This window comes from Bos indicus x Bos taurus, chromosome 18 (assembly GCF_003369695.1).
Source record: "Bos indicus x Bos taurus breed Angus x Brahman F1 hybrid chromosome 18, Bos_hybrid_MaternalHap_v2.0, whole genome shotgun sequence".
NCBI classification, from domain to species: Eukaryota; Metazoa; Chordata; class Mammalia; order Artiodactyla; family Bovidae; genus Bos; species Bos indicus x Bos taurus.
The window spans coordinates 54,948,811-54,967,962 of record NC_040093.1 but is presented as its reverse complement, the minus strand read 5'-3'; the positions used below and the strand labels follow the sequence as shown (position 1 = coordinate 54,967,962).

The 19,152-nt window shown below is 53.3% G+C and overlaps 2 protein-coding genes across 3 annotated transcripts in view; one reads left to right on the top strand and one right to left on the bottom strand.

Moving 5' to 3' along the window:
• COTL1 (coactosin like F-actin binding protein 1) overlaps window positions 1-2,521 on the bottom strand; it is a 61,486-nt gene extending 58,965 nt beyond the window's left edge. Inside the window, exon 1 of one of the 2 annotated variants that reach the window (XM_027513896.1) lies at window positions 2,364-2,521. The gene's annotated coding sequence lies outside the window, so the exon portion shown is untranslated. The remainder of the gene's footprint in view (window positions 1-2,363) is intronic. The other variant, XM_027513895.1, reaches the window with a different exon arrangement.
• A 132-nt stretch (window positions 2,522-2,653) lies between these two features.
• KLHL36 (kelch like family member 36) lies at window positions 2,654-18,920 on the top strand. Its single transcript, XM_027513894.1, is given in 6 exon segments — window positions 2,654-2,781; window positions 5,219-5,297; window positions 10,022-11,095; window positions 12,608-12,765; window positions 13,643-13,689; window positions 13,692-18,920. Coding segments are annotated over 5 exon segments (1,848 nt in total). The 5' UTR covers window positions 2,654-2,781; window positions 5,219-5,234; the 3' UTR covers window positions 14,198-18,920.
• Window positions 18,921-19,152: the final 232 nt, after the last annotated feature.

Below are 19,152 nucleotides of genomic sequence, written 5' to 3'. Positions count from 1 at the left end.
ATGAAACAAGATGATCTTGAGAAAGCGCCTGAAGCTGATGAATGAATGCTAAGGTGTCAATGACTCATAGAATCCATTTTCAAATGATTTCTATTTTAACAGGAAACAAAGTCTTCAGCTAAGGAAGAGTTTTCTAACTGGTAGACAGGCATCATCAACAAAAGTTCAAATTTATGGAGCTTTGTTCATGGGGTTTTATGCTTCCCTGGTGGCTCAGATGGTAAAGAATCTGCCTGCACTGCAGAAAACCTGTGTTTGATCCCTGGGTTGGGAAAATCCCCTGGAGAAGGAAATGGCAATCCACTCCAGTATTCTTGCCTGGAAAATCCTGTGGACAGATGAGCCTGACGGGTTACAGTCCATGGGTCAGAAAGAGTCAGACACAACTGAGCGACTAACATGCATGGGGCACTGATGGAAGTAGTCAGCATGTATTAATTCATTTATTATTCATTCATTCATTATATCATTCATTCATCATGTATTAATTTGTCAACACCACGAAAGGAACAAAGGCTACCCCATTTGGAGGTGGGAAATGGAGGCACACAGTGCAGCTGGTCCAGTTGGCACCGAGCCAGGGCCCAAATCCAGGCACAGCTGGGGAGGCAAGTTCTGCGGAGAAGGAAGCAGGAAGCAGAAATGCCAACTGAGGGGAAGAAAGTCTTTTCTCTTTTAATCTGAGATTAGGGACGACCAAGGCCTGGGCCAGCAAACCTCTGTGGCTTCACCCATTTACTGGTCTGTTGCTTCTTACCCTCCAATCTAAACAGTTACAAATTTACTGGAGGAACTGAGCCAAGAATTCCACTTGCAGACGTGATCCAGGGTGGCCCCCAGGCTGGCTCACTTATGCTGGGCTGCAATTTTTCTAGATTACTCAGCCTTTGGGAGGAAAGCTGGGCCAAGGACAAACCTCTGGTGAGAACAGAGTGTTTAGAGAGCTGCCTGCCTCCTCCTTCCCTCCTCCTCCAAGAGACTCAGGGACCTGGAGGCTCCCTGGGGAGCTAGGGCTGCAGCTGCAAGGAACAGTTCTCCTAGGCCTCACTCCATCCCCAACACCACCTCCCTCCCTATCCCTCCCACCCGCCCCCCACCCCAGGCCCAGCTGTTCTTGGGACAGGGCTGGCAGTTCACTGACACCTCTCCAAAGGGCCTGCACCACACAGAATCACGTGCATGCAAAAAACACAGGGCTGCTCTACACTTAGGTACTGACAGCTGTTCTCCTTGGGTGAGTAATGTTTTCCCTTTTGTGCTTGTCCCTTTTGATACTGAGTACTTCCTTAGTTTTTATTTATTTTTTAAATTTTGTTTGTGCTCTGCGGCTTGTGGGATCTTAGCTCCCCAACCAAGAATCGAACCTGCTCCATGGCATGAAAGTGCCGTGTCCTAACCACTGGACCGCTGGGGAAATCCCAATCCACCCTTTTTAACTGTACAATTCAGTGGTTTTTCATCTATTCAGAGTTGTTCAATCATTATTATGACCGAATTTCAGAACATTTTTTATCACACTCCTGCCCAAAAACATCCCTTAACAGCCACACTATTTCCCTCAACATCCCAGCCCTGAGTAACCACTAATTTCCTTTCTGTCTCTATGGATTGGCCTGTTCTGGACATTTCATATAAATGGACTCATACAATTCCCGTTCTTCTGTGTCTTTCACTTAGAATAATGTTTCCAAGGTTCATTCAGGCTGTAGTGTAAGTTTGACAATGATAGATCTGTGGTGGTTAAAGCTCATTTATTCCTCAAACACGTAGTTAAGAGGCTACCAGGTGCCAGCCTTGGGGCTGGCAGCAAACCCTGCCCCGGCGGGTTTCCAGTCAGGGAGAGAGAAGAGTAAGTCGAATGAACAAGGAATGATTGAGAAGAATTAGACGGAGGTAAGCACAGAGCTCGGAGAAGGCAATGGCAACCCACTCCAGTACTCTTGCCTGGCAAATCCCATGGACGGAGGAGCCTGGAAGGCTGCATGCAATCCATGGGGTCGCGAGGAGTCGGACACGACTGTGCGACTTCACTTTCACTTTTCACTTTCATGCACTGGAGAAGGAAATGGCAACCCACTCCAGTGTTCTTGCCTGGAGAATCCCAGGGACGGGGGAGCCTGGTGGGCTGTCTATGGGGTCGCACAGAGTCGGACATGACTGAAGCGACTTAGCAGCAGCAGCAGCAAGCACAGAACTGTTTGGTAGTGAAGAGAGGAATGGTGACTTTAACACAGGGGGCCAGCGAAGGCCTCGCTGTAAGTGAACGCAATGCGGCCGGCCGAACTAAGGTTGGAAGAGGGTGAAGGTGCGAAGGTGCCCCCGCGATGCCCCCTCCCAGCACTCAGGTCCCCCAGGCCCCCGACCTCGCCTGTCTGGTCCACGCCGTGTCCCTGCGCCTGGGACGGCGGTCGACACCCAGGAGGCGGTCGCGATGCTTGACTCTTGAGTGGCCCGCCGGGGCCGCCAGTGAGGCCCCGGGTCGAGGGGGTGTGCGGGCCGAGGGGTGGGCGAGGACCCCACGCAGGCCGGGACCCCGCACAGACCCCGCCCCGGCGCAGGCCCCGCCCCGCGCAGGCTCCGCCCCCGCGCCGCCTGCGCCCACCCGCTCCCGGCCGCCGCCATTGGCTGCGCGCGCCTCCGCCCTCGGCCTCGCACTTCCTGGCGGAGCCATGGCCGCGCTCCCGGCCGGCCCGCGGGCTCCGGCACTCCGGCCCCGCCGCCCCGCCCGCTCGGCCCCGCCGCCGGGGGTCCCCGCGCCGCGCCAGTAGCGTGCCCTCCCAGGTGGGCCTCCGCGCGCGCCCTGCTCCTGCGCTGGCCGGGGCAGGAGCCCGCGCGCCTTCCGGGGGCCGGGGCAGGGGGCGGGCCTGCTTCGGGAGGGTCGCCGGCGCCGCGGTTCCGCCCGCGGGAGCCCTTTGTGCTCGGCGGAGCGCCGGTGAGGACCGCAGGGCTAGGGGCGGGCCCCGAGGCTCGGGGCTGGGGAGGGGGCCGCCGCCCCCACAGGTGGGACAGGTACGGCCTGCGCGGCGGCGCGCGGCCCAGGTGGGCGAGCGTCCCCGCGTCCCGCCGCCGGCGCCCTCCCCGCTCTGCGCCCTCCCCAGCCTCGCGGCCGGCGCGAGCCCGCCCGGGCGGCTGTTGTGCCGGCTGTTCCGCCTAGCGGTGCCGTGTCCGAGGAAGCCACGGCGGTGTCCGCCGAGAGCCGGGACCGGTGAGTGCGGGCGGGCGTCCGGGTCCACCTCCACCTCCACGACGCGGTTTCCCCCACCTCCCGAGCGCCGCGGTCCGGCAGGTTTCAGGCCTGAAACCCGGGCTCCCTGGGGACCCTGCCGGCCGCCCGGACGTGGCCTCTGTTCCGTGTTTAGTAAAAAGACCTCTCAGCGCCTCACTGGGTATCGCCACCGTCCCTGCGGATGGCCTTGACCCCTCACCTGCTTGCAGAAAGCACAGGAGGCAGCTGACACCCACACTCCTGGAGCAGCTGGGCACCCGAACCGCTTGCCCGCAGACAAAAGGGAGCCTCCTCACGGGGAAAACTCTCTCTAGAAACGTTGGCCTAGAAAACAAAGCTTTTAGCACTGAAGGCAGACCTGAGACCTGGCTGGCTGCCTCGGGTGGTGGAGACGGTCTGCTGCGGGTGACCTTGGGCGGGCCCCACGGCCACCTGAGCCTGGGCATCAGGAGCGGCGGTGACACCTGTCTCGGAGGGTGAAGGTGAAACAAGGAAGTCAGGGATGAAGAGTAGGATGGCTGCTGGTGTCCTTCCTTTCCGTCTCTGAGCCCCCAGCATCCTAGGGGCAGTCAGAAAGGATTGGGGGGAGGGCTACAGCTGGTCTTTGTCACAAAGTTGCTAATTTGCCGAGAGAAATCTACTTATCCCTTCCTTTCCCCCAGGAAACTGGCAGGGTAGACTGCACCAGGATCGCTTCCCCAACCCATTCCCCCACATCACTGGAGCCCCCTCTTGTTTTCCGTGATTATCTTAACAGAGCGCTGGACTCCTTATTGCACTGTTACTTATTAGCAAAAGCTGACTCTTCTCAACTCGGATAGCAGGGGATAGATCCCTCTGTAAACCCTCTGTCCCAGTATATGACTTGTGCCCATGTTGCTGGCTTAATCCTTCCTCCCTGTGCGCCCATCCTCCGAGGTCCCCCAGAGCCGGCTCTGTGCTCTTAGTGAGTTACTTGACATTTCAAAAACTGGAAGAAGCCTGTCATGGTGTGGGTACACCAGCCTTTGCCATAGACTCCACCATGAAGTGTGTAGAAAGGTTAAATTGCTTGTTCAAGTTTATCTTGGATGTTCCAGGCAGGACATAACCCCATCCCCTCTCCCATTCTCTCACAAAGGTTTCCTGCCTGTGGGTATTTGTTTAATGGCCAGGTGGAGTAGCCTAGGGCTTGAGAGCATGCAAGCCTCCTTACCTTGGAATCCTGACTCTGCTGCTGCTTCCTGAGTGTGAAGCTGAGCAAGTTCCTTCCCCTCGCTGGGACAGCTTCCTCCTCTGTAAACTGAGGGTAATAATAGTGCTGGCCTCCTGGTGATGTTGTGGGGCTTAAATCAGTGAGACAAAGAAAACAAGACAGTGCCTGTGTCCAGAGCATATTTTATACGTGGTAGTCGTCACTGAACCGTATCCTGAACGTCACAGAATTTTACAAGGGTGAGACTCAAAGCCTAGGCCCCATTCAAGTGCCCATGTCTGTCCAGTTTTGAAGCTGAACAGATTCAGCTTTGATTGCCAGCCATTCACTAGCTTTGTGTGACCTTGAGCTCAACATCATCATCTGTGAAATGGGTTAAGTGACGTCAGCTTGGTCAAGCCAGGTGGAAGGTTACTATGATGGCAGGTGTCAGTCCCTTAACTTGGTCCCAGGGTCATAGTCTGGGTTCTGAAATGACAACTGTTGATACTGTGGTCTTGATCTATTGCAAAGACGGCCTTCTGATCAAACATCCAAAGGTAGGTGTTTGTAGGTGAGCTGAGAGACAAGACGTGGTGGGACTTTAGGTGAGAAGGGAACGCTTACTATGTGTTCTGTCTGATTTGAACACCCGAATGTTTTCAGCACTCAGCGTGACAGAGTGCTTGGAAGTACAGTGTTGTCTCTCTCTTCCCTCCCTTCGCTCTTGCTGTCACTGACACCTGCCAGCAGAGCCTGCGATTTGTGAATGACCTCGAGTTATTACTACATGCTCAGAAACCCCGTTCTTGTCGTAGGGCTGCGATCTCGTTTATGATGGAGGGAAGCCGGCAGACGCGAGTGTCTCGGCCGTACAAGATCAGCGAGTCCTCAAAGGTCTGTGAACGGGTCACTGTGCCGATTGCCCAAGAAGCGTGAGGGTTTTCTAACAAGCTCATTCTCATTGTACAGGCTGATTTTCTATTCTTGGCATTGGTGTTAATCTCCTTAACGGTGACTAGAGGCGGCACAGGCAAGGAGTGGAAAAATCATAAAATCAGAGAGAGCGGGGGTTGAAGGGAGTGGTGGATGTTAGAAACACAACTGGACTCCTTTATCCTGCACTTTGACCCTGAGAGGTGTACAGGACAGGGTGGATGCCATGGGATTCCTGTTTCCACCTGAGGCTCCAAAGATGTCTGTCAAGAAGCCAGCCCCCAGCCTTATAGTGGGGGCAGCACTTGGCATACCTGATGTGAAGGGCCAGAGCCTTTCCTGATCGTGACCTTCTGGGACCCTAGGAGTGAGTGAGGGTGGGCCCCCAGGGCGCTGCTACCTACCTGTGTCACACTGACTGCATCAGACTCGTCTTGGGAAGGGGGGAGGGGGCAGGTGTCTCATTGGAAGTACATGTACCCAGCCCCACCCCAGACCTGCTAAATTAAAGTCTGGGAGCAGGACCTGGTATTCTGTAACCTTTAGCAGACTCCTCAGGTGACTTGGAGTGGCCCTTGTCCCCACAGCCGCTGTAGATGAGGTTCAGGGGACCAATTTGTGGGACAGTCCCCATTTATACCTGTCTCTTTATAAATATCAATAGCGTCCTTTTCTTTAAAAGTCTCCTGTTTTGACGATTAAATGTCATGGTTGGACTGTATCATGCATTCTCCATGGGGCTGACATTGCTCACAAGGGGTGAGCTTCGGGGTGTGGAAAGAATTTTACTCTTTCAAAGTACATATAATACATGCCCAAATATATAGACTGTATATTGTGTGTTTAAATGACATAGCAAGCTGTTAGGGAAAAAATATCTTAAAAGCAGACAAATGAAGAAAGATGAAGAAATACCATTTTAGATAAAGGGAGCTGCGAGCAACTTATAGATGAGGACAAAAAGAGGAATGAGGTTCAACAGATGTGTGAAAAAGAAAAATGGGGTGTAATTTTCAGGGGAGGCTGATCCCCCTGAGAACTCTCCTGTTTCCATTTGAGCCGACTGAGAAGGCCCTTGCCAAGCCTGGCTTTATCTGCTGTGAAAACCCAGAAAGGTCTCACTGCTGCCTCAAAGGGGCTTTGTTTCGGAGCTTGGCTGCCGAGACAGCGTAGCTTTCTAAGTTCGACAGCGCTAGAAACCTTTGTCCCTTCAAGCCAGATTCTGAGCCTGTTTCTCTTTGAATTGAAGCTTTCAGGAATAGGCTTCTTTATCCCTTGGTTTGTTGTATTTATGTTCCTAACATTTCATACTTAGCAAGCGCCCAAATCATAACGTGCCCTTGAATTTCTAGACATTCATCACACCCATGTGGCCAAAACCTGGATAAGTTAGAAAGAATATCACCAGACCCCTCCGGGTCCCTGCAGTAGGGAGAGCCACTCTCCCAGCTTTCAGCAGTTTCACCTGCCCTTGAACTTGTATGAATGGAGTCGGGGGTGGCTGTGTGTGCCTGCTCCTTGCTCTTGTTGGCCTGCTTCGGAGGGTCACCCCAGTTACCGCTTGTGGTGGTACACCTTGCCTGTCTCAGATCAATGGAGCCTTCCATTCTGTGGCTGCCGCTGCTCATTTGTCTACTCTAAAATATGTTGATCCAATTTAATGCTGAATTTTTTATTCTTTAATGTTTATTTATTTTGGCTGTGCCACGTGGCTTGTGGGACCTTAGTCCCCTGACCAGAGATTGAACCCGCACCCTGTGCAGTGGAAGCGACTGGAGTCCTAACCACTGGACCACCAGGGAAGTCCCTGAATTCTTTTTTAGTATAAGGTGCCCCATACCTCAGGTTCCCTGGTGGCTCAGCGGTAGAGAGTCCACCTGCCAATTCAGGAGACACAGGTTTGATCCCTGGGTTGGGAAGATCCCCTGGAGGAGGAAATGGCAACCTATTCTAGTATTCTGGCCTGGAAAATCCCATGGACAGAGGAGCCTGGCGGGCTACAGTCTATGGGGTTGCAGAGTCGGACACGACCTCACAACTAAACAACAACATCCCCATACCTGCTCCTTTCTGCCCAGCATTAGACCCTGAGTACCTGTGTTTCTTTCCCTTGCCTAGCCTTTGGTGAAGGTGCTAAAATAAGAAATGAAGGGATGAACAGGGTTAATGTCATGGGAGAAAGTCGAAGGTCAGAGTTTCTAAATTATGTGAAGTGCTGCAACTCAGTTACTGATGACCCTTTAAAGTCGGGAAGTCACGGTTGTCTGTTTTTAGTTGTTGTCTCTGCTGCTACACTAAACATGTGGAAACAGGCTGTGGTGGAGACCCAGGTGCAGAACTAAACGAGCCCACCTAGCCTGGAGGCCCAGCTGTAGAAGCAGTGAAGCCGTCTCTGCCCTGCCTGCCTGCCGCATATGGCCCCATGGAAACTCTCCTCCGGGGCTCTCCCTATCCTTGCCCCTCCTCAGGGCTATTTCCTTTTCACGCCGCAGCTAGGGGCCTGTGTACCCCTATTTAACTGTGATAGTTCCAGTGCCCCCGCCAGCTTGGAAGCAACCAGACCAGGGTGGGCTCAGAGCCCACCTGAGGCCCCTCAGTTGCTTCTCAAGGACACTAGCCTTCACTGTCACTCGATAGACCGCCCCTGTGGTGCCTTTTTATTTCCTTCAGTCTGCACCCAAGTGGGGCCCCAGGCCAGCTTGTGCTGGAGCCCAGACCTTTCCTGCTCAATTATAAGCCAAAACCAGGCCAGCCCAGCGCTCTCTGGATAACCAGAATAGGCAGAAATATCCATGTGTGAACCTCCAAGAAGCCACCCTGTAATGTCAGGCAGGAGAGCCTGGCTCTGTGGACTTGAAAGAGAAGGGAGCTGTAGGGATTGGCTGCATGGTGTCCTCAGAATGTGAGGGTGTTGCCTGAGACTCGGTGTGGATGGAGCCATGGATGTTGGAACTGGCTGGACGGGAAGGACCACAGGGAAATAAAGTGGCCCGTTACTGGTGCATTGGAGGTGGTAGAGAGCAGATTTGGAAGGGAAGGAAAAACCAAGCCCCAGCCATAGAATACACGTTGAGAAGTAACCTCTAGGGACCTGTGTGCAAGTCAGCCAGCTGCTTGCACCTGCCCAGCCTCACCACCCCCACCACACATCAGACTTAATGCCTAGCCCTTTTTCCCAATCACCCTTGAATCTCCCTGCTGATGTTTCTGAGTGGTCCGTTTTCTTATATGTTGAATCATCTTCTTGTTTTTATAGAGAGTAAATAGAGCAGTGTGAAATATCCTGATTATTCCGTCCAGGATTTAGAAACTGTTATCTAAAGTCTGAGTTTTCTTTGTATCTTTAAAAGCCCAGGGCAGGCAGACAACAGTCAGTCAATGTCCACCAACCTGAATGTATTGAATTAACTCCTATTAATTATTCCTATCAATTGATTTGTTAATTCCTGTGTAGCATGGTGATTAAAGGTTTGGGCTCTGAAATCAGATCTAGTTTCAAATCCCAGCCCTGCCTCTCAGTCTCTGTGGGATTTTGGACAGATTTTGCAGTCTTTCTGAGCCTGACTTTTCCTCATCTGGAAATATAATTGACACTCCCTTGGAGGGTTCCCATGATGCTCGAACAAGAGCGTGCAGTCACGTGTACAGGGCCATGTGTAGCATAGTGTTGCTGCAGTTTACATACGTTTCTTTTAACCCTGGCCGTGACTGCTGAAGCCGTGTTTCTGAGAGTAAGTTCCCCAGGCACGTTAGTCTCTGGGTCCCGTGACCTTGTTGGATGGTCTCGTAGCCTAAGTGTCGGCACTGCGCCTTCGTGGGGACTGAGGGGCCCAGCAGGTGACTCTGCTGCCGCTCCCCTGGGGCCAGCTCTGTGCCAGGTTCTGTCTCATGACCCCCACAAACCTGGGTGATAAACAGACTCAGCCTCACTTGTGAGACCAGGAACGGAGGCTCAGAGGCTGCTGGAGACTCAGAGGCTGCAGAGCTGGGGCTCCACCAACTCCCGTCCCACCAGAGAGGCTCCGCCCCACATAACTTCACCCTCCCCACGGGACAGCGTTTGCAAACCTCTGCCATGACACACACTTGCTGAGAAGGAAACAGAGATGGGAAAGGAGGGAACGAAGAACACTTTGGGGAATTCTGTTTATAAAGGAGGAAGAGAGGGGGAGAATGAAAGGAAAAAAGAAAGGTTGAGTAAATTTTATTTGTAAAGAAATGGAACTGAAAGTTGCTCAGTCGTGTCTGGGGGAGAATGAAAGGAAAAAAGAAAGGTTGAGTAAATTTTATTTGTAAAGAAATGGAACTGAAAGTTGCTCAGTCGTGTCTGACTCTTTGCGACCCCATGGACTGTAGCCCACCAGGTTCCTCTGCCCATGGGATTCTCCAGGCAAGAATACTGGAGTGGGTTGCCATGCCCTCCTCCAGGGGAATCTTCCTGACCCAGAGATCAAACCCGGGTCTCACGCATTGCAGGCAGATTGATTACCATCTCAGCCACCAGGGAAGCCCAATACAAGTACATAGCCACACACACACACAGTGAAACACCCTTACTTCTGCGAGGTACTCTGGCACTCTGTTTCCCGTTCTCTCTCATTCTGCTGTATGCTAAACGCTGGTCGGGTGGCGCTAGGTGGGTCCGAGGCCCCCTCCCCTCCTGACAGGCGCTCTCGCCGATGCAGGTGTACCGCTGGGCCGAGCACTCGGGCACAGTGCTGCAGCGGCTGAATGAGCAGCGCCTGCGCGGCCTCTTCTGCGACGTGGTCCTGGTGGCCGATGAGCAGCGCCTGCCGGCCCACCGCAACCTGCTGGCCGTGTGCAGCGACTACTTCAACTCCATGTTCACCCTGGGCATGCGCGAGGCCTTCCAGAAGGAGGTGGAGCTGATCGGCGCCTCCTACATCGGGCTCAAGGCCGTGGTGGACTTCCTGTACGGCGGGGAGCTGGTGCTGGACGGCGGCAACATCGACTACGTGCTGGAGACGGCCCACCTGCTGCAGATCTGGACTGCGGTGGACTTCTGCTGCGAGTACCTGGAGCAGGAGGTGAGCGAGGACAACTACCTGTACCTGCAGGAGCTGGCCTCCATCTACAGCCTCAAGCGGCTGGACGCCTTCATCGACAGCTTCATCCTCAGCCGCTTCGGCACGCTGTCCTTCACGCCCGCCTTCCTGCAGAACATCTCCATGCAGAAGCTGTGCGCCTACCTGGGCAGCAGCGAGGTGCAGCGGGAGTGTGAGCACGACCTGCTGCAGGCCGCCCTGCAGTGGCTGACGCAGCAGCCCGAGCGCGAGGCCCATGCCTATCAGGTGCTGGAGAACATCCACTTCCCGCTCATCCCCAAGAACGACCTGCTGCACCGCGTCAAGCCCGCCGTGTGCTCGCTGCTGCCGCGCGAGGCCAACTGCGAGGGCTTCATCGAGGAGGCCGTGCGCTACCACAACAGCCTGGCAGCCCAGCCCGTCATGCAGACCAAGCGCACGGCCCTCCGCACCACCCAGGAGTGCCTGCTCTTTGTGGGCGGCGAGGTCTCCGAGCGGTGTCTGGAGCTCAGTGACGACACCTGCTACCTGGACGCCCAGAGTGAGCAGTGGGTCAAGGAGACGCCCCTGCCGGCCCGGCGGAGCCACCACTGCGTCGCCGTGCTGGGGGGGTTCATCTTCATCGCCGGCGGCAGCTTCTCACGGGACAACGGAGGGGATGCGGCCTCCAATCTCCTTTATAGGTATGACCCCCGCTGTAAACAGTGGATCAAGGTGAGATTAAAGCCAGATTATTTCTTTACTCTTGAGGACTTTCGATCTTCTTAACCTTAGTCTTGACTGCCCCCTCACTCCCTTCTCTCAGGCCTGGACAGCCGTCCTGCTTCTGAACTAGGTGTGATGATAAGATGACGAGCCCCATCACAGCCCCCTGCCTGGTTGGGGGCACTGAGGGCTGACTGGCCACCTTCTGCAGGGATGGGCCACGCCCAGGGCACCGCTGCCCCGTAGAACTCTGCACCCGCAGAACAGTTCTGTGTCTGTGCCATCCAGCAGTAGCCACCGGCCACATGTGGCAGTTGAGGGCTTGAAGTGTGGCCCATGGGACCGAAGAACTGAGTTTTCGGTTTTATTTCATTGTCACGTGTTTAAACGTGAGTGTGAATGGCCGTGCGAGGCTAGTGGCTACCATACCTGATGGCACTGGTCTGGAGACTTGACCCATACTTCTGACAGCCTCCCCACGTCTCGGAGTCTCCGCCAAGCTCCTCTTTGGGACAGGTTTGGAGGTGCTTCAGGGAGGCTGCGAAGGCTCATGTCTCGTAGGAGCCATGGCCCCTTGGAAGGTGTGGTGGCTCATGCTGGGAAGGGGCTGGGTCTTGGTATCAGACCCAGGTTCACGGCCCAGCTTGGCCAATTGTAGCTGAGAGTTTCAGGCTGGCTCCACGCCCGCTCCAAATCTCAGCTTCTCCCTCTGGAAGCGGGTGGGGGGATGTTGACCTCCCAGGGTTGTGGTTGTAGCTCACATTGTTGGGGGGTGGGGGTTGTGCTCCTTTCCTCCCCAGAACCACAGCGCCACTCACGAGAGTCTGTCCCAGTCTTCATACTCACCTCAGTCTCCTGACCTAACTTGGAGGTTTCCTGAGCTCAAGGTTCAGAAGGGACTCAGATGACTTTTCTCTTTTATTCTCAAAAATCTAAAACCAACCACTCTGTAAGTCTTGCCACAAGAAGGAGGCTCCCAGCCTAGAAGGCTGGCCTCCATACCTTCATAGCAGTGGCAGCCTAACCATATAGTCTGCTGTGGAACCGTGTTCATTCGAATGTCCTGCTTGTCTTTAAAAAGGAAAAAAGAAGCTTGGGTCTCCTGTTGCTAATTTCCTGCTGAGTGCTACTTTCTGCCCGCCAGCACAGATGGCAATCAGTACTACTTTTTAAAATACCTGATTGTGGGGGGCAAGGGGAAAGGTGAACTTACATTTCAGGAAACCAATCCATCAGTGGCTGGGACCCGTGTGTCCTTCAGAATTCTAGTCCAGACAGGTTTGGCCAGACAGGTTTGGGGAAGTGAATTCTCCATGCCCCTCATAGGGATTCATGAGGTCTTGAGGGCCCCACCCAAAGAGCCCCCCTTTCTTCTTCCAGTTTGGCTCCCTTCCCCAGACTCAGGTGGCCTCTGCCTCACCTGGGCTGTGTCTTCCATGGAGCATGCTGGGGACACAGTGCTGGGTGTTGATGCTGACCCAGGTTTGGGAATGGGGAAGTACAGGCGTGTCGCCTCCACAGGTGGCCTCCATGAACCAGCGCCGTGTGGATTTCTACCTGGCCTCCATCGAGGACATGCTGGTGGCCGTCGGTGGCCGAAATGAGAACGGCGCACTCTCCTCGGTAGAGACCTACAGCCCAAAGACCGACTCCTGGTCCTATGTAGCCGGCCTGCCAAGGTGATTGGGGTTTGGGGGCAGATCTACAGACGCCGAGGCTCCGGGGTGGCAGTTGAGCCCACCTGCCTTTCTGGGTATCTTGGCCTCCAATTCCAGGCAGAGTCTCCTGGCTTGTGAACAGCAGCATGAGGAGCAGAGGGCGTAGTGGCGGCGTGTCAGGGCGCCTGTTGGGGGCTGCCTGAGTGCTCCGTTTGCGAGTCTCCTCACTGCCTGAGTTTCAGGGAGTGGGTGCTGGGTTCAGGGGGTGAGAGATTCACTGAAAACCTCTCAGCTTTGGGCAGGAGGAGTTCAGGGAGTGGGGGTCGTCTGTGCTCCATCTGACTTGAGCAGGTGTCCCCACCCTGTGCTGTCTCTGCTGCTTCGTCTGTGAAGGGGGCGTGATGACTGTCCCACCCTTTCCAGATGTCCATTCACTGCGTTTATCGTCACAGGCTTAGCAGAGGGGACTTGTTTATCTGACCAGCCCCCTGCGATCGAACCTGCAGGTGCACCCTCTGAAGCAGGCTTGCTGTGGACTTGAGTCTAGGGGACTTGGTCCCTGGAAGTTAGAAGAGGGTGTGGGGTGAGCGTCTGGGTGTGGATCCCAGCTCCTCCACTGAGCCACCAGGGAAGCCCTACCTGGACACCTGTGAATAAGATGAGTAGACAGTCATGATAGTAGCTACTGATGACCGTGTGCCAGCCTGGGCCTCGTGCTTCACGTGATGAGTTGAGTCCCTTGATCCCCAAAATAACTAGCAGGGTGGATTGTAACCCACGTAGTTTATCACCCAGAACCAGATGACCGTGGTTGAGGAAGCCGACCGATGAAATCTTGACCTTGTCCTAGGCAAGCCCTGAGCTTCCTCTCTCCCTCTGTTCGTCCGCCCATCCGCAGGTTCACCTATGGCCACGCGGGCACCATCTACAAGGACTTTGTGTACATCTCGGGGGCCACGACTACCAGATCGGCCCCTACCGCAAGAACCTGCTGTGCTACGACCACCGGACGGACGTGTGGGAGGAGCGGCGGCCCATGAGCACTGCGCGCGGCTGGCACAGCATGTGCAGCCTGGGGGACAGCATCTACTCCATCGGCGGCAGCGACGACAGCCTGGAGTCCATGGAGCGCTTCGACGTGCTAGGCGTGGAGGCCTACAGCCCGCAGTGCAACCAGTGGACGCGCGTGGCGCCCCTGCTGCACGCCAACAGCGAGTCGGGCGTGGCCGTGTGGGAGGGCCGCATCTACATCCTGGGCGGCTACAGCTGGGAGAACACGGCCTTCTCCAAGACCGTGCAGGTCTACGACCGCGACAAGGACAAGTGGAGTGAGGGCACCGAGCTGCCCAAGGCCATCGCTGGCGTGTCGGCCTGCGTGTGCGCCCTGAAGCCGCGGCTGGAGGACAAGAAGAAGAAGGGCAAAGGCAAGAGGCCCCAGGACCACGGCCAGTGACCCCTGGCGTGCCGACAGACCAGCAGCCACCGGGAGAACCCTGGCACCATTATGTACGACCTAGCAGCTTTTTTTTTTTTTTTTAATTTTTACTTTTATGATTCTTGGTATTTCTATGGTATCACAGTAACCGATTAAATGTTCTATGTGATTTGACATACCATCTTGCTTGAGTAATTAACCCAGGGCCCAGGCAAGAGTGGTCACTGCGTCTGTGCGGGGCTACTTCCCAAGTCACCAACCCCTGTGGGTGCCCCCCCACCCCCCGACCATCCCGCTGAGAGCAGCCAGGGCAAGAGTGACGCAGAAGTTTCTGTAGTGGAATGAAGGGCTCCGGTGCGACAGTGCAGGCCCCGTAGTCCCCGCCTCCCCAGACCTGGCTGAGCTTTTCAAACACCAGGTTCCTGGGCCCCACCTCAGAATTAGCGATTCTGAAGGGGGCTGAGGGGGGCTGAAAACTACTGTCCTCGGAATGACTGAGTGTCAGCCACGCTTGGGAATCACTGGTGAGGTGGTTTTTTACAGGCAGGGCACAGAGGCTCCTGGAGAGTGACCGAGGGTCACCAGCAGCCCAGGCAGTCAGGTGAGGTGTGGGACTTCTCACCAGGGACGTTTCCCCACTGGGCTTTCTTCCTCAGGTGGCCATTTCTCCCGGTTGGTCATCGTCCCGAATTCCAAAAGGGAACAGGGGAGAAAGGAAAACAGGCACGTGGCTCTTGATAAGCGTTATTCTGTAATTTGTGCTTTGGTCTTTTTACTGTCTCTTCTGGAAGCCACTGTTTATTAGATTACTGATGTACTGAGCCCCGCCAATCTCCATTTATCACTCAGGAAAGAAGGGAGCAGGTGGAACGTGCCGTTGTGTTCTATGACCCCTGCTCTGAGACACCCCAGGAGGCTCCCACACGAGGGAGGGCCCAGGGACTCCGACCAGAGGAGGCTGTCGGAGCATCTCCCCAACTCCGGCACCAGATCCTATCCCGCCCGGCCGTCGCCAGGTAGCCCTGTGCTGGGGGCACACTCTTTAACAAGTCTCGAGCTGCTTCCCACCTCCTAAAGGACGGGAGAGATCCTGGCCAGGCCTCCTCCCAGGGGTCGAGGTCTCCTAGTCTGCATGAGTTGTGATGGTGGGTTCTGCACCTCCTCCTGAAATGCGTGACCACCCCCGCTGGTCCCACAGTTACCAGAACTGACAGCAGTAGCATGTGCCCTTTAAGGAGCGTTCGAGACTCCTGCCCAAGCCACCTGTCACACCAGGACGATGGGCGTGGAGCAGGTTTTAATCACCAGCCAGCAGAGGCATTAGTGATCTGTGCCGTGGCAGAGATCTTACTGCAGAGATGACAAGGCCTCGTGATTATCGTTAATGTTGGCATTAGAATAAGAAGCTCAGTGAACTTCTTTCTCCTTTTCCTTTTTTCCTGACTCTTTATGGCACTTCCCTCCCCTTCTCTTGAAGGTTCACTGTGGTTTTGGTTGGCCTGTTTCCATAGTGACCAGGAGAGCTGAGAGCCAGCTGGGAGTTGAAAACTTCATACCCAAACGAGCACTGCCTCTCATGAGATGGGTGACCTGTCTGCATGTTTAGCCTATGGAAGTTGCTAAAGGCTTACAGACCCTTGAGAGGTTCTGCAAAGCATACAAATAATCAAAGCAAAAAACTGTCCACCTTCTTGGATCTCCTTAATACAACATTTCAAAGTGTATTAAAGGCTCTGAGAAGTCCTGTGTCACCTGTTAACTCTCCATCAACCCTTCACCTCCAAACTGCATTGAAGCTGCAATCCTTCTTTCATCTCAAACTTAATCCAGCCCTCCCCGGAATCCATGTTACAGCACTCCTGCCAACTGTGGGAGGGCTTGCCTTCTTCCTGTTCCAAGGCAGGTTTCATTGTTCCCTGAGAGGCACATAACCTGTGGTCTGTTCTCCCCAGCTTAGCCCAGGTCATGAGCAAAGAGGGGGTCATTCAACCAGAATCCAGGGCAGATTGGGCTGAGCACAGAGAAAGACCATGCTTGCTGTGAGGAGCAGGAAGGCTTTGACCTCGGGAGGACGACAGCTGTGAGTTTTTAGCCTAAGCTAGCTGTTGTGCTTTTGACAATAAGGGTGTGCTGCTGGCTTCTATTCAGATTTTCTCGTGCCTTGATGTCTCTCTTGCTGTTATGCTATGAAGGATGTTTATGACCTATGCACCTTAGAATCTGATATGATTGAGGCGTGAGTGTTCTTTTAAAGGTAGGGTCGATGAGGAAAATTTCTTCTTGTAGACCCACTTCAAATAGCTAGTGGTGGCTCCACTGTTCTAAGAAAGGTTTTTCCAAGCTCTTTGGGGTCCATGGAGAGGAGCTTTGTGACCCAGGGGCAGTGCCTGCCTGGGTGCGGGAGAGTGCAGTGGTGGGACCATGGCAGGTTCCTGCTGTCTGCGCTTTTAAGGTGGAAATCAGTGTGCTGTGCAATCCAACTAAGACTAGAGGAAAACTGTCTGTAACCCAGGTGGGCAGAACTTTGGGGCACCCTTAGCAGGCGGCCCTTTGAACTGCAGAATCACAATAATATGATTTCCAGCCGCAGTGACAAAGGCTTGGGGTCTCCTGGCCACCACGTTGAGACAGAAACGGCAACTTTCCCCATCGTGTTGTCAGTGCTCCCAGCTGTTCGCCTTGAACTTTGACAACACCTTGATTGTCTTATTTTGATCTTTCAGGATGATGGGCTTTTATTCAGGTTCAGGGTTTTTGTGTTTTTTTTCTTTTTAAAGAACTAGAGTTTTAACTTCATATGAGTGGTAGGCTTTGAATTTGATCCTCGCCCAAGTTGGAATCCTGTTTGCTTAAGACGTTAGTGTAATGACAGAAAGAAAGCAGAGTAGTAAAGCTGAAGAATCCTTGTTACTTACAGTGGTCTGTCTGCTGTTTAAAATATACAGATTATCTTCGCACCTTGCTTGTGTGTATGGCTCAATCTGTATTTCTAACATCCTGCCGCTTTTAGAAATCTAGACTGCCAGGTGGTACGTCTACGTCTTTCTAGGTCTTAATCTGAGCAGAAAACCTCATGTGTGTATTTCTATTCTGAATGCCCTTCCCTTTGCCCCTTAAATCATAAGTTGGCCACATGGTGACTTAGTGGGAACTGCAGAAGTCAACCCTAAAGGGGGTTCAGTGTTGGATGGCAACCCAGATGCCCAAGGGAAGTGGCGTCCCTCGCAGGTCTAGGATCCCACTCTTGAGTTCAGGTGAATTAAGGGCCTGACCCCTAAGCCAGCAGGGACCTCTGGGTGACAGGCAGCCATGTAGGAAGTGAAGGACTCCCCCCACCCCTTGTAGACTTAGCAGCCACCTCCTCCTCTTACCCTTTCCTGCATGGCATGCGCCTCGGCCAGCATCTCACTGAGCTTCTGGCTCTCAGGTCTTCTGGTTAGAATCTGAGACCCCTGTTCCCAAACCTGAATGGGCAGTTCCAGCCGTGTGGCATGGACATCCTTGCTGTCTCCATGGATTCTGAGCATCTTCAGAGGGGAAGGGGCCATGTCCCTGACCTCTAGCATAAACCTCTGAAATGTAGGGCCGCTCTCCAGGTGCTTGGAGAGCCCATCCCCTGTGTCCGCCAAGCCTGGCAGTTTTTAAAGTTTTTTGAAATGTTTTGATACTTTTTGATACCATTTGCTAATAACCATTTTGTAGTTGCCTGACGGGGTTTTCATTTTCCATCTCCCCACCACCACCCCTCCCGAGGTCAGCTCCAGGGTCTTGTCCTAGCGACCTCTCATGGCCATGATGCTCTGCCATGGCTGCGATCTGATCCATGCTTTTGAGTTGTATGATGTCACACATGGCCCAGGAGTGTGACTGTCTTGGTCCTCCAGCTGAGCAAAAGGGCAGTGGTGTGTGATGAGGACGCGCCAACACCCTGAGACGTTGGAACATTTCTTCCAAAGCTCCTACCGCAGCAGAGTGTGCAGAGTTGAAAAGATCCCTGAGGGCCGATCCATCTGTCACCTTTCCAGTATGGGTCATTTTTCAGCCCAGGGCCTGGCTGGGTCTCATCACTCTGGTTTGTCCACCCTTTCTTTTATAAAGACACATTAACTTGAAATCCAACAAAAGCTGTAAGCTAAACCATCCTGCACTTTACAGAGTTTTGGAGATCGCTCATCTTTTTTTTTTTTTTTTTCCCTTTTTACACGGGTAGAATTTGTGGCTTTGCAGGGTGTTCGGTTTGGTGGTCTCAAGAAATTGTATTTTGGTTGCCTTAGAAGAATTAATGAATGTACAAATTTGGGGGAGGGGGGCCGGAGGAGAAACCTTTCTGTGTCAGTTTTCTTTGAGAAAAGGAACTCTACTTTTCCAAGTTACTTGAGCTGTCTTTACAGGTTTGCTTGTGATAGAAGGAAAATGTCCTTTGGATCAACTGAAATCCATCATTACCTCCAGCTCCCTTGCAGAATTAGATCTTTGATGATTAAGTGTTGATAATTCACTGGGTATGTTCTGGCTGCTAATGTTACTGAAGCTGGTTATCACGTGTGTGCTATTTTTTTCATTTGTTGCTTTTATATTGTAACTGTATGACACCCAAAGCTTTTCTGTTTCTTATCTCTTCTTAATTTCCTGCATGTTGAAGTTTTTTTCCCCTTCTGTTTTTAACTCCATAAAGTATTCAATTCTCGAAACACATTAAAAATGATTTGCCTGCTAGGGTATGGCTTATTTTATAATTAAAGCCCTAGTCTTGTGTGGTTATTATAGTAATCTTCAGTCCTATTTTCTCTGCCCAAATGAAAAAGAGCCCCTTTGCATGTTGAGCCCAAATATAATTTGGAAATTAACCAGACTGCCTTTCGGTGTCATGGGAGGCAAGGGCATTCCCAGTCAGCTCTCACTATGCTCCTAATTACTGTATTTTACCAGAAGTTTCATTCAGTTTCTTGATGACAGCCCTAAGTCCTCTGACC